At 37.0% G+C, this 15,350-nt stretch overlaps 1 protein-coding gene across 1 annotated transcript; it reads right to left on the bottom strand.

The window, feature by feature from the left end:
• Positions 1–10,366: 10,366 nt before the first annotated feature.
• On the bottom strand, positions 10,367–13,763 carry LOC125669230 (uncharacterized). Its single transcript, XM_056164258.1, has 4 exons — positions 13,307–13,763; positions 12,701–12,769; positions 12,530–12,614; positions 10,367–10,787 (listed from the first exon to the last, which is right to left on the bottom strand). The coding sequence occupies exons 1-4, from the start codon at positions 13,380–13,382 to the stop codon at positions 10,445–10,447; spliced, it is 573 nt and encodes a 190-aa protein (XP_056020233.1). The 5' UTR covers positions 13,383–13,763; the 3' UTR covers positions 10,367–10,444.
• Between the last annotated feature and the right edge of the window lie 1,587 nt (positions 13,764–15,350).

The raw sequence follows: 15,350 nt of genomic DNA, 5'->3' as shown, positions 1-15,350 counted from the left end.
ACCTGGTTTGATTTGTAAATCAATCTTTGCTCCTTCAGCCTCCATTTCGTTGAATGTCCGTTTGATGACCCAGTTTTTCCTCCATGACCAGGGCTGTCCGTAGTCCATACTGTGAAGATCTGCATCAGTATCACGACCCCGACTTCTTACTTTGCATATAGCTCTATAATAAAAAATACTATGCGTTGTCCATTACACACACATACACACACACACTAAAACACAATGCATCGTATGTTACTTCTCTAAAATCCCTCAATTATTTGGCTGATATTAGGAACAACAAGAGTACCGCAAACGGTACAAAATACGCCCGTGAAATGCTTACATAGGGTGTTTTTCTTGTGCTATAATTTGTATAACTTTGCTTCAGGTAGTATCAGCCATCATGAGGCAGTGACAAACTTTCATATGAACAAAGGGTCTTGGCTTAAAAATCGAGATTTCCTCAAAATGGACCAAGTTCAACAACCTGTAATTTTTTTTTAAAAAATGGAAGAAAATCAAAATCCTTCCCCAGATGCACATCTTCAATACCCATACAAACACACCACAAAATAAGATGGTCCTCACTTGAAAACTGTGGAAGGAGTAGGCGGACAAATTATGTAGCCTCCATAGAATATTAATTTCCAAATAGACTAAGTTCAACAACCTGTAATTTTCTCAAAAATTGTAGAAAATCAAAATGCATCCCACATGCACATCTTCAATACCCATACAAACACTCCACAAAATAAGAAGGTTCTCACTTAAAAACTGTGGGGGGAGTAGGGCGGACAAATTATGTACCCTCCATATAATAATTATTTCCAAATAAAGGGGCAAAACTCCTGGAAAAAAGGTCGAAACGGATCAACAATTACAGTATGATCTAGAGTGACCCACAAAGAAGCTACACATCAAGTTTCAGCATGATATGTGAAAGGGAATGAAATTATAAAGAGAAAACCCCGAACGGACGGACGGATGGACGGACGGACAGACGGACGTACAGACATCGCTTTACCATACTACGTCCCGTCTAAAGACGGGCGTATAAAACGTCTATTGTGTTTAGGAAGGACTTATGTACCTACATGTATATACCAGTAATACCACAGAGCGAGTTATTTTGGGTAATATTTTTTTAGGCTATTTAAGTAACTTTTAAAAGGTAATCAAAGAATCACTAAGCAATAATCAAGGTATGTAAATCTGATACCGGACATAATCTGGCCATTGAGAAGTAGTCGCGACAGAAAAAAACAAAAATCAGAGCATTTTTGGACTTTAGAATTCCTTCAAAGTTGAGGAGTCCACCCCAAACACCCACAAGTCCTTGGATCAACTTCCAAAAATAATCTAGATTACTTTCTGCCAGGACGTCCAACATTTACAAATAAAAGCTTTGAACCAAACGCAGACCCTCTTTAGCGGATATATTTAGCAGAAAAGCAACGTAATCCGCTCTTCAGCATTCTTAACCTTTATACTTGTACTTGAAAGATTTCATTGTCAAATTCACGTTTCCCTTTACCATGGAGAAATGTTGTTCCAAGATAAGGGGGTGTCATGTTTACGACGAGATCTGAAGGATGTTGTGTTGCGCTGCTGAATTTCTCAACATTGAAGGTTCGCGGTCATATTGTAAAACTTGTATTTATAATTCATGATACCCAGAATCCCACTGAATGGGACAGTTAAATTTACCATTCTACCACACGTACATGAACACAACTACCAGTAGAATTGGACCAGTCACGGACACCACACCGACTAACAGGTACAAGCTGGTCTCCGGGTCTAAAAAAAATATAAAGAACAAGATATGAATATAATCTACCGATTATTGATCAAGTCTCCCAAACGAAGTACTGATTGTAGAAATGTGACTTTTTCTGAGTACTACTATTTTCCTCCCTTGACAAAATCCATGCCAATTTTAAATTTATTTAAAAATCTAGATCACAAAGGTCACTGGAGATACTAGCTTATAGATCACTACACTGTACATCTTTTTATCACTTCTGAAGATTCCATGTCTCCATCAGTCCGAGTTTTAAACTTTTACCAGATTATATTCAAAGTCAGAGGTCAAAGTCACTGGAGTCACTTGACACCATCATCCTTTATTATTTCTGAAGATACCATCTCTTTATTAGACCTAGTTCTTAAGTAATATTAAGTTTATGATCTAAGGTCAGAGGCCAAGGTCACTGGGCTCACATGACCTCGATACTGGTTTGTAGAGCTTATCATACTCTTATCATTTCTGAAGATCCAATATCTCTATCAATTCCAGTTCTAAAATTATATTAGCTTGTATGTTCAAGGTCAGAGGTCAATGTCACTGGAGTCATATGACCTTGATATTACTTTGTAGATTCTATCATCCTTTATCATTTCTGAAGACCCCGTGTCTCTATCAGACCTGGTTCTTAACAATTTTATGTTCTAAGGTCAGATGTCAAGGTCATTGGAATCACTTGACCTTGATACTAGTTTGTAGGTCCTGTCTTCCTCTTGTCATTTCTGAAGATTCCATGTTGCTATTAGTCCTGGATATAAAGTTATACTAGTTTTTATGGTCAAGGTCACTGAAGTCACTTGACCTTGATACTAGTTTGTAGGCCCTGTCATTCTCTTTTCATATCCGAAGATCCCTAGACTCTATCATACTTATCAAGTTAGATGTATATTTGTTGAATTTTGGAATTAATTTCCCCCATAGAGTTCTATGTTAAACCTCACCCCCATTTGATCCCCCCAAAATGTACCCTAACCCCTTTCAATCTGAAAACAGAAACATTTCTGCACATCTAGATACAATGGCCTATCATATGATCATATGCTTGAATAACTATTTCTTTCATCAACTGGTTACGGAGAACGGTGTCGGACAATTTTAGGTGCGAGAAAGAAGAAGAAAAAGAAGAACCAAGCAAAAACAATAAGTCTCCAAACTTCACTTGGAAGACTTAAAAACATCACACGAAATCGGGCGTGTCTCGATTATAGAATAAAGACACGGTCAGAAAATTCAAAACAGAATGATTTATACCTTCAGTTGGATGGATAATGTCACCAGATGTCGCTCCACCCGTAGAGAGTTCGGAATTATCTGTTGTCCTGGCTCCAAACACAACAGTTGTTTCTGTCGTTCGTATGATCAAGGTCCATGGTGTCGTCATGGTTACTATTTTGAATTGACTAGAGGACTGACCAGGTGGATTGTGGATAAATTGAGTTGATACTTCGGCGGCCACGATCTCATTCGTGGAAAGTATAGAATGCGGAGACTGATAATGGGAAAGAGAAGGACTTGTTGATTGGTGCTTAGATAGTGGAGAGCTTGTTGATTGGTGTTTAGATAGTGGGGAGCTTGTTGATTGGTGTTTAGATAGTGTAGAGCTTGTGGATGGGGGTTTAGATAGTGGAGAGCTTGTTGATTGGTGTTTAGATAGTGGAGAGCTCGTGGATGGGGGTTTAGATAGTGGAGAGCTTGTGGATGGGGGTTTAGATAGTGGGAAGCTTGTGGATTGGTGTTTAGATAGGGCAGGGTTTGTGGATTGATGTTTAGATAAGGCGGAGCTTGTTGATTGGTGTTTAGATAGGGCGGAGCTTGTTGATTGATGTCTAGATAAGGCGGGGCTTGTTGATTGATGTCTAGATAGTGGAGGAGATTGGTGATGGAATAGTGGTGAATCTGGTAAAGTTTGGATTGAATTTGGTGTAGTTTGAATATGTGGTGATGTTAGTGATACAGGTCGTAAGGTGTAAGTTGTGTCTGTCCGAAGCCTCACTGAACTGGACAAAGAGACTGTAGGTAATTTAAGAATGTCACTCGTCGTTTTTCTGGAGATGTCAGGAATGCTGCTGGAATGTATTCCGGGGGTCGTGTTATGCAGTTGGGTACCTGAGATCACATTGTCTGCAATGAAAGTACAGGTAACAAAATGAAATAATTATAAATGTTATTTGTTAGATACGATGTGATTGCCTGCTCAGAATCCATCAAACCAAGTTAAGCTTAGTTTACATTTGCCACTGCAGTCGTACGATCAGTTTGCGATTTTGGGTGCATCGAACGGATTACCGCTTTTATGCTTACATTATATACGATTGAAGTCGGCATTTTGCAAATTCTATGGTCGTTATAACGATCTAGTTCGTCAATACAACCTATCATTGAGTCAAATGCTGTCTGACGTGTTTCATACCGATTGTTAGGCCGTTCTTGGCACACTGATTTTGACTACGGATAACTCCGTTTGCCTGATCAGGATATAGGGCTCACGGCGGGTGTGACTAGTCGACAGGGGATGCTTACTCCTCCTAGGCACCTGATCCAACCTCTGGTGTGTCCAGGGGTCCGTGTTTGCCCGACTATCTATTTTGTATTGCTTATAGGAGTTATGAGATTGATCACTGTTCGTTATCTTCGCCTTTCAGCCATCATGTCATATCCGGACAAATTCACACGGTAGCTGTGCGGACTCTGTGGAGGTTGTTGGAATAACGTACCATTGTAAAACATTCTTCGTGCGATCTCCTAAAGTCTAGATCTCCCATGGAACCCACAAGGATTTCATACAACCTCCTTGCGATTTTTTGTCCTCAATGCCCTCCAAAAATCATGCGTTTACTGTCCGATTGATACAGGCCTTCCACACAATAACTGTAGTGTAATGCACTCGACAATATGTCTAATGGCATACGATGTTTGAAAAATTGTTGAACTTTCAACTAAACAAAATCGTATAGGTCACGTTCCGGAATTCCGTACGAAAACCTCAAAGACGTCCCCTGCCATCGCAAGGCGGCTACAAAACCATGTCACGGGCACAAGAGCATCGCAGGTCAAGTGTTAATAGGCTATATATTTTGTGAAATAGTCAGATGCTTTGAACTCATATTTTCTACTTAATTTCTATTTCAAAAAATGTGACATGTTAAAGGGAAAAAGGCAATACTATACAACATTATGCGTTAGTTTGGGACAATGCGATTTACAAACTGCAGTGTAGATCATTCTTTAATTGTATTCTTACTCTATTCACATGATTACAGTTGGCAGATTGCAAGTTTTATTCACAGTGGCGGATCTAGATGGGAGGGGCGTTACAAGGGTTGCAACCCCCACCCCCTTTTGGTTGAACATTTATAACAAAAATGGTTATTTTTAGTGTCTTCAACTCACCTCCTCCCAATTTTGGGCGGTAAAGGTACAATCATTTTGCTGTTTTATAGATTACATCAAAACATATTCGATAAAATCGATAGGAACATAATTACATTGTACTATGCATGTTATTTGTCTTTAATCAGCTAAGCATGACATTGGTTGTCAAATGATAAATGCTACTAAGTTAATGTATTCGAAAATCAAATAATGTGTAAGACACAAATGCCTCGAGGGCCTGATGCAGGGGGATTCATTCTCCCTACTTTTATTATCAATATAATAGATACATGTAACTGATTTTGAAATGGAATTCATAGAAAAAATTGAGTACCTACAGAATTCATATAATATATGATGTTTTATATAGTATTTGTATAAGTATGTACATTATGTTACTTTAATTTACATACAGGTCTGGTAACTATAGTACAATTCTTTCTAGGTAAACATTAGGAACCGCGTCTTGGTAATTAAAAAACCCCAATTACTGTATAATACTATACATGGCTGTATCTATATCATACCAAAGGTCATAAATACTAGTATTGAAAGTGATGTTTCAGTACTAGTGTTGTCAGTTCTATTGTTTTTATATTTTAATATTGCTGTCTGATGTTTTTTATACGACAATATTCCCCGAGAGAAAATAAAATGAAATATTTGACAGTTGTGATTATAGAATTGGATGGTATTCAATTCTCAGATAATTATTTACGATTTATCCCCTTATCTGTTCGTTTTATATTCCATAAGTCCGAATAAACATACAAGTCAACGTCATTAAGCTTGATAAATTAACATTGTTAAAAAACCAGCTTTAAGACAATGATAAAAACAAAATTCAACTAGAATTCAAGAGTCAAGATTTTTAAATCTCCAAAACTAACTGATCTATATACTTTAAAAATATATTCGCTATTCTTTTTTTTAAATAAATATTTTATTTTAAAAAACAACAGCAACAACAACGGATTAATGATAATTAGAATGATTTAAAAATGGAAACTAGCTTCAAAACCAAAAACTGATAATATACTTCAGTCAAAATTTTGATTTCTTACACCTCAAAGATCTATCTAGCACTGATATTTGAAGAAGAAAACAACCTTCTGGTTTATAAAAAAAAATCAAATGCAAAAATATACTGAAAAATTCATGAAAATTATTTCAAAAGTTAGCTAGAGTTGGAATTTTGACAAATCTATTCTAGGTTTATTGTCTTGAGGCCAAATTCGGTTACGGGGGACGCTACTTTATGAGGCAGGGGGTCTGGGGGCCGCCTTGAGGCCGCAGTGGGTCCAGGGCGAAGCCCTGGTGGGGACCCAGAGGACAAAGCCCCCGGAAGCTCCTGGAATTTACAGATTTTATAGGGCTTGAAATATGTCTCCTATTTCGCCATTTGTGCTATTTTCTATCATTTTTAATAAGGTGAAATTAATAAAATAACGCAAATTTAAAGGGTTTTGGGAAAAAATTAAGTTCTCCAAATAAAGTAATTCAAGAAATCAAAAGATTTTGTCATTTATTTCTCCGGGAGTGGAAGAAATTATTGCTTCTTTTATCGTTTAGTACATCTTTTAAAACAAGATACCACGATTTACCCTAAATTTGAAAATTTTAGGGGGGGGGGGGGGGGCGCCGGCTGCGCCCTCCCTTAAGTCCGCCACTGTGTACAATGGTTTTCTGCATACTGTAGAACCACATTTCTGTGGTTCAAAGTTTGTGGTTTGGGGAAAATGAATGTATTGATGGATTGTTATACTTTATTTCGCGGATTAATATTTGTTGTACTTCACTGTTGTACTTATATTGTTATCTCTGTTTATGATTTGTTGTACTGTATTGTTGATTTCGCGGTTTAAGATTTGTCATACTTTATTGTTGATTTCGCGGTTTAAGATTTATTATTACTTTATTGTTGATTTCGCGGTTTACGATTTGTTGTACTGTATTGTTGATTTCGCGGTTTAAGATTTGTTGTACTGTATTGTTGATTTCGCGGTTTACGATTTGATGTACTGTATTGCTGATTTCGCGGTTTACGATTTGTTGTACTGTATTGTTGATTTCGCAGTTTAAGATTTGTTGTACTGTATTGTTGATTTCGCGGTTTACGATTTGTTGTACTGTATTGTTGATTTCGCAGTTTAAGATTTGTTGTACTGTATTGTTGATTTCGCGGTTTACGATTTGTTGTACTGTATTGTTGATTTCGCGATTTAAGATTTGTTATACTTTATGGATGATTTCGCGGTTTTAGATTTGTCATAATTTATTGTTGATTTCGCGGTTTACGATTTGTTGTACTGTATTGTTGATTTCGCGATTTAAGATTTGTTATACTTTATGGATGATTTCGCGGATTTAGATTTGTCATAATTTATTGTTGATTTCGCGGTTTAAGATTTATCATTACTTTATTGTTGATTTCGCGTTTAAGATTTGTTATACTTTATTGATGATTTCGCGGTTTAAGATTTATTATTACTTTATTGCTTATTTCGCGGTTTAAGATTTGTTGTACTTTAAGTTGGTTCTCTTGATCATGGTAGACTTAGATTTGTGGGCGTGTTCATACCATTAAAATAACGAAAATAGAACCATTACAAAAAATAATTACAATACATAAATAACGAAAATTAATAATTTTACTAGATTTCAATTACATACAGAGCGAAAATTAGTGATTTTACGGAATTTCCATTACATACAAAATTGTTTACCCGATTCAGTCCCATTTTTCCAAAAATGGAATGCATCGTACTTTAAAAAAAAAACCTTTCTATTATATTATCTTACTTAGTCTGATATCCACACAATTCCGGTTCACTGACCCTGTATAGTGACTTTGTTTCTGTTAATGAAGTAGATGGGTAAGGGGGCTAGAACATAATCATTTTTCATCGCTGAGGTTTAAATGTAGTCTACAATCACTATTGCTAATGTTAGATAAGGAATACTTTTGAACTGCAAGAACAAAAGCATGACGTCACAGCACCGTTTTAACAATTGCACTATGTGCACACTAATAAAAATTGAACAAACCTGTTTGCGATACCGTCAGCTTAACTCCAATCCTCATAATCAACCGATGTGTGGTAAAAATGTTTTGTCCATAGTTGTAGTCCCCTTGTGGACTGACGAAGCACAATGTCATTCCCGTAAAGTGGTACTCTTTGCCGACGGCAGACATCTGCAACTGAAGTTGGTTTTTAGAACCACAGGCATTTACCTGGAGTTTATCTACCACCCTTGTTTTCACTATTCCCATTTTGCTGTACACAAACGTGTCGTGGCTACCGAGGAACAGTTTTTCAAGTCTGATAGTAAAATTCATAGTCCTAGACGCTTGAAGGTTCAAGCGCCACGTGCAGCTCTTACTTTGAAAATCTGACCAAGTAGCATCCCAAGACACAGCCTTGTAAGAATCGCCGATAGTGGCGTGTCTGCTCTCTGGACATCCATTTGATCCTTGCGCTGCTTAGTGAAATATAAACAGATACAAGTTCTATGTATTGAATGCTGTGGTACATCACTTGATATTTTTGATAAATACATGTATACAATATACGTGCATGTTTTCCTTTTACCTTCATGGTACGAAGAAAACATTTTCTTTTCAAGGAAGATGATGTATTTTTAGGAGGAAATGATTTTTATAGTAAATGACATTTCTTACAAGATCGTGAAGTTACCTTTTGAGTTAATTACACGCAATAAAATTAAAACAAGAGCCACAGAATATTCCATTGTTTCGTCAATTTCCACAGACCATTTTGTTAATGACGTCACATATTTACTATTGATATCCCCACGAACACCTGCGTATGATAGATACCCCTCCTAGTATTCGTGATCATGTGTGTCTGTTCTCGTTGGTCGTCTCGGTCTGTATAGCTGTGTGATTATTCATGTTAGCAGTGCTATCTTTATACAGATGACCATATCTTACAGCGTTTCTATCAATTTTCTTAGACATATGTTTAGTGCAGTGATCACAGATCATGTTGATTGCAACAACTAAAAAGTCTATACTATGTAAAATTTTATATCTGAAAATCAAATTCTTAGTTGTTTTAATGTACGAGCAGTCTAGCAGGTCCTGGTGTTACAGATGTGCGTTACACCTGCTCGGACACAATAGACAGACTTATATAGCCATGCAATGGTATTAATGACCTGTATTTAAAAGCACTATTTTGCAAAGAAACATGTTAATTCTGAAATGTAGTCTACATAGCTTATCTACGAAGAAAGGAACCAAAGTAGTGAGTAGTTATTACAGAATGTTCGTTCGTCTCTGACCGATTTATTTTTATTTTATCCCTACTTAAAATTCCTTTATTCTTGTATACTAGCGTTTAAGTTATTGTACATATATTCCACGAATTTCTTTGTACTTCATTATTAGTTACCCCCCCCCCCCCCGCCCCCGCGATATGTATGATTACATTATACAGGTGGACAGGGGAAGCTTACTCCTCCTAGGCACCTGATCCCACCTCTGGTGTATCCAGGGGTCCGTGTTTGTCCAACTCTCTATTTTGCATTCCTTATAGGATTATGAGATTGATCATCGTGAAAATAACCAAAAAAAAAAAAAAAAACCAAACAAAACTCCGCCTCATTAGTGAAATGTATTCTATATGCAACAACAAAACACTAGATATCCTCTATATGATAATAGCAATAATAATATTTTTAAAAAAGTCGTTCGCTGTTTATGAAAACATGAATCATATAAAATTTACGGATTTAAGGTACATTGTACTATTTCAGTCACAAACGACGGCAAAAGATTTACAAGGACTGTCACACAACTGGTTGTGAATATCATCATTTTCTCACAAAAATTAGAAAAATACATATCCTAAGTATCTAAAATATTTCACAAACCTTTTTATGTGCTAGAGATTCATATCAGGCCTCATCATATATAGTTTTTCAATAAACTATCAAAATAAATACCGGTAATACTTTCCTAATTTATGACTAAATGGGGCGGTCCTTCGGATGAGACAGCAAAAATTGAGGCCCCGTGTTACAGCAGGTGTAGCACGATAAAAGACCCTCCCTTCTCAAAGCCCGTAAGCGCAGAGCATAGGCCTAACTTTTGCAGCCCTTCACCTGTAATGGTGACGTCTCCATATGAGTAAATAATTCTCAAGCGGGACGTTAAACAATATACAACCAACCAACCTAATTTATGAAATTTTTATTGCATAATAGAAACCGGTATGCAAAACTACGGTACATTATATACATGTACATAAACAACTATTTTCTGGGTCTGGACGCCTCCCCTCTGTCCCCATACACCGAGTACCTGTGAGGGACAACATCGTCTGATTGTTGGTGTCCAGTGAAGGAAGAATATTCCCCGTAATGTGATCGGGAATTGCCTGACGTCACCGTGCCAAAGTTCGAATCCTGTCCATGGCCATGAGGAGACGATACAGGGCTCTCGTCAGTGTTAGACTCCGATACCTTGCGAATGTGGATGTACGTTTCGTGTATGAATCCTCCTTGGTTTTCGAAAACCCCGTCGCTAGGGTTAACAATATCAAATGATGTGATTGGCGGATCCATTCTCTTCACATGCCTTGTCTTGTATAATAACCTACAGTAAACAATAATGTACTGGATTAATTACTTATGCATATCACGACAAGAAAGATTCGCTGAGGCGAAGCAAGAGGGTGTTTGATGCGTACGCGGAAAAGGAGATGTCAAAATTGAGGGATGCCTTCGGGTTCAACGCAGAGCCCCTAAAAGCTGGTGAATTGATGTTTTTAATATATTTTTTTACTGTTGTTTGAAATGCTTTTATCAGATTTTGCAATAAATCATGCTGAATTTCAATTCAGAAAAATGCAGATTTAACAAGATGTGTTTGTGAAACACTGATGCCATGCACCTGATTACAACAAAGTGGAACTGTAAGACAACGTCAGTGTTAAGGTCATCAGGTCAAAGATTTTGGTGTCAATGGAAAGGTCTTGCCACAAGACATACACATACCAAATATGAAAGCTTTACCTTTTAAGGTGTAAAAGATGTGACAAGGGTTTAAAGGTTTTTTTTGCCACAGACAGACTTACGGACAGGCCAAAAACTATATGACCCCGAATTTTTTATTCCGGGGGCATAATAAAAATTACAATACAATGTAAAGTAAATATTATTGTATGCTCATTTAGGAATAATCAGAACGGTAGCAGTTTGCTAATTTTCTCGATAGGCGTTTTAAAGTGTGCAGCAAACAAGCATAGAGTCATTACAGTAGGGAAAGTTTACCATAGATTAATGCAGTAGTCTGTTATTATTTTTAGATTGTCTATTTATTTGAATAGTGATTATTCCAAAGCAAGTTGTATTGGGGGGATGTGGAAGCATTTGCGTACACGTACTTGTAACTAAACCTGCATTCTGACCAGATTGCAACAAGTTCGTTCAACTTTATTTTTAAAAATCTCATTGCGGTCTTTCCGTTACGCTTTGAAAATCAAGGTGTTTTAGATACATATGTAGCTTGCCTGGTAAGCCCGAGTGTTGCCAGTAAGCGAATAGGTCGCCAGTTCCTTGGCAATGCATGGTCTCTTTTCTTACAGCGATACAAATGTGAGGCGGCAATTGCATAGAAAAGAATTAAGTTTATGATATAATACTTTTTAAACGATACATTAATATGGGGCTTTTCCCTAGCGTATATCGTTCAAAATGTGCATAAGCCCCCTGAATTATGTTAAATTACATCCAATATTGTCAAGTGCTTAAAGCCATTGCAACAGTTGGGAATTCGATTTTCAAACTAGGGACGATATGTGCAAATGTTCTTGGAGCTATTTGGTGTATACTTTTAGAAATCAGTTTTACTGTTTTTAAGTTGCGAGGACATAACTGTTAGAGCGAGTTAAAGAAATGTTTGGAGAGATGCCCTATTGGATAGTTGATATTTATCCTCGACATCTCTCTCGTTTCAATGAAATTTTTCTGACTTTGAATGCATGAGATGAAGCGATAGATTCTCAAGGTTTCAAAATATATATCTCTCAAAAGATATAGTTCCATAGCAAAACGGTGGAGATTGGTTGGTTGTATATTGTTTAACGTCCCACTCGTAAGAAGTTTCCCCTCATATGGAGACGTTAATCTCCGTTGAGATTCGGCTCGGCTGAATATTTGGACTGACGCCCTCACCGTTGAAGGCGTCAGTCCAAATATTCAGCCGAGCCGAATCTCAACGTGAGGGCGTCAGTCCAAATATTCAGCCGAGCCGAATCTCAACGGAGATTAATGGAGACGGTACCATTGCTGGCGAAGGGCTGCAAAGTTTAGATGATAAAAATGAACCTGACACACCTGCCAATCATGAATAACATGAAGGATACGACCAGCACTGATATGGATATAGTGACCCCTAGCGCGATGTTCATGTCTTGCTTACCTGTAAAGTAGAGAAAATGTCGATCAGGGTCAATGTTTATCAAAACAATTGCATCGTTACTCAAATTATTCCTTAGCGACACTTACTGATCTCACTTTTTTTGTCTTCTTTCGACGAAGATCTTGTTTTGTTGATTTTATAACATGGTGGAGTGGCTGAAAAATAAGTATTCTGAAACTTTATGGCTTATCACTGATGGGATTGCGCAGTTTTCATTGGTTGTCCTGGTCGTTACCCTCTAAGTCATGTGAAAATTTTGTTTTCATTTATTGAACTATTTTAGAAATATAACTTGGAAGATATAAAAATGATCCCGTGGGGATCTGGGTTAGAATAGGTTCTCATTGCCCCTTGCTTGTCGTGAGAAGCGGCTGAATGGGGCGGTCCTTCAGATGAGACCGCAAAAACCGAGGTCCCGTGTCACAGCAGGTGTGGCACGATAAAGAATCCTCGAGCTCCCTGTTCAAAGGATGTAAGCGCCAAGCATAGATCTAAATTTTGCAGCCCTTCACCGGCAGTGGTGACGTCTCCATATGAGTGAAACATTCTTGAGAGGGACGTTAAATACTGTACAAGCCAAAATTTGAAGTATTTTTAAAAACAAAATTATTTGTGCATGTAAGCTATGAAGAAAAACGCATTTGCAATATATTTATATTCAAATGTGACACAAACGGTAAGCGAAGTTTTACCATTTTCTGCGGAATTGGATCCATTGGTTATCGAAGGAAACGTAGTGGCTTCCGAATCGTTTATCTTATTGGTCATAGTGATGTAACTTCCGGAGTGCGTCACGGTCGTGTTAGTGCTGGTATATTTCGTAGTGATGATATCGGTGACCTCTGTTGTAATTGACAAGTTTGTAGCTGGCTGTGTCCGTGTAGAATAAGTTCTAAAATCAGTGGAAAATTCCACATTCCTTGTGTCAGAAGTCTCGGTGGATAATTCCACATTCTTTGTGTTAGAAGTCGTTGTTTCTTTTCCCGAGAATCTTTCTATAAAGTATGTACTTAAAGCACTAGTACAAACATAACTACAATAATGTAGCCCTATCCGATTTTTTTTTTATTCTAACGTTTTCGGGATAGGGCTACAATTCCATAGGATCTCCGTAATGGTGCAACATAATTTTATGAATAACCGATAAGCTCCGTGTATTAGTATTCATATATTGACTAAGAAACATAGAATATAATTTTATTTACGTAAAGAAGTCAGCAAATGTTTAGAATGATCGAAAATGTTGCAGGAGTGAATCACTCTCGCGTTTGCACCATTACGGAGATCCTAAGGAGTTGTAGCCCTCTCACCCCCCAAAAAATCGGAGAGGGCTACATTATTGCAGCTAGTACAAACAGTAAATCTCACAGGCACATTTTAGAGAGAGAAAAATAGTTTAATAATTATATATTTCAAAATATTTTTGATTTAGCATGGTAACAATACAGACCTCGTAAGCAATTCGGTTTTTCCTGACCACATGCTCCATCAGTATTGAGTATGTTGTCTCTGACTGCCACTAACACGTGACCGGAACTGGTTGGACACGATTCATAAACACTAAAGGAAATTTTGTTATTGCTCTCTATTCTACAATACTGAAAGCGTTTATAACAGTTTATTATTCCACTGTTCAAATATGATAAATCGTCATGTGGAGTTATGGTAAGGTTACATTGATCAGAACAGATTGTACGGATACAGGATGTGGTGGTATTTAAAACATAGATAAACGAGGTATCATTTTTTCCAACTGTCGCAATGTATCTCCAGTCCTCAACATCACGGGCACTGAAAACCAATTTTTGGGCACGAGAAGATCCGGAAGAAAATTTGAAATCTACAACCAATAAAGAAGTAATATATATTGGTACCCAATACAAACTTCGGCAAATTGAATGATGGAACTTTGTAACACCCCCCACCCCCGAATAAATAATAAAATAAAATAATAATCAGTATTGTGTGTGAAATTATTGACACTTACAAATATTCATCACGAATGTAATGGTGATCCAGAAAAACATTATTCTGATCGGCAGTCTTTGTTCCATTCACCCTTACTGAACAATAGCTCAGGTGCGAAGGAATTATCAGCTAAGATACCGGGATAAACACAGAACAGAATAAATATACCGATACGAACTGTGTATGCAGTGTCATGTGTATAATACGAATATATATATAACACAATTCTTTAAGAAATGCAAAGTACCGATTTAACTCTTTATTCGTAAAAGGAAAAAAACCCGTTCATATTAATCCCCGCCCGTGTCCCTTTTTACAAAAATCTTGAGACTTAAGAAAGACAGCAATTTCTCTCTATCTCACCTCCTGTCGAATTAATGTATAAAGTATATCAATGCTAGATAAGATTCGCATTCTATGTTTGATTGAAATGTAAAATGAATTTGTTTTTGGTTTTCTGGGGTAATCATTTTTGTTTTGGTAGAAAGATCCATTGGTTTTCAGTAACATGTAGGATTCTCCTCCAGTTAAAAATGTGAATGGGTATTAGTGGATTGAAACGAATACATGTTAATTATAAAAACTATCTTGTCTAATTTTGAAAATGATAATACTAATGAAGTAAACTGGACAATGGTTTGCATCTTTATTAAACAATAATATGCGGGGTTTTTTTTGTTGTACAAGTGCGTTCTGAATTTTTTTTCCTGCAATGCAAGCAACCTTCTTCACCCGATAAAACAACAAAGAAAGACATTTTATTGTTTA

Source organism: Ostrea edulis, chromosome 4, assembly GCF_947568905.1.
Source record: "Ostrea edulis chromosome 4, xbOstEdul1.1, whole genome shotgun sequence".
Classification (NCBI taxonomy): Eukaryota; Metazoa; Mollusca; class Bivalvia; order Ostreida; family Ostreidae; genus Ostrea; species Ostrea edulis.
The sequence above is the reverse complement of the archived record's forward strand: the minus strand, read 5'-3'. Positions and strand labels throughout refer to the sequence as shown.

Coding starts and splice junctions, on each gene's coding strand:
- LOC125669230 (XM_056164258.1), bottom strand. CDS start 13,382: ATGACCAATAAGATAAACGATTCGGAAGCCACTACGTTTCCTTCGATA. Junction 12,770..13,306: donor ATCCAATTCCGCAGAAAATG/GTAAAACTTCGC, acceptor CTTATTTTTCAG/CCACTCCACCATGTTATAAA. Junction 10,788..12,529: donor ATGTTATTCATGATTGGCAG/GTGTGTCAGGTT, acceptor TGTTTACTGTAG/GTTATTATACAAGACAAGGC.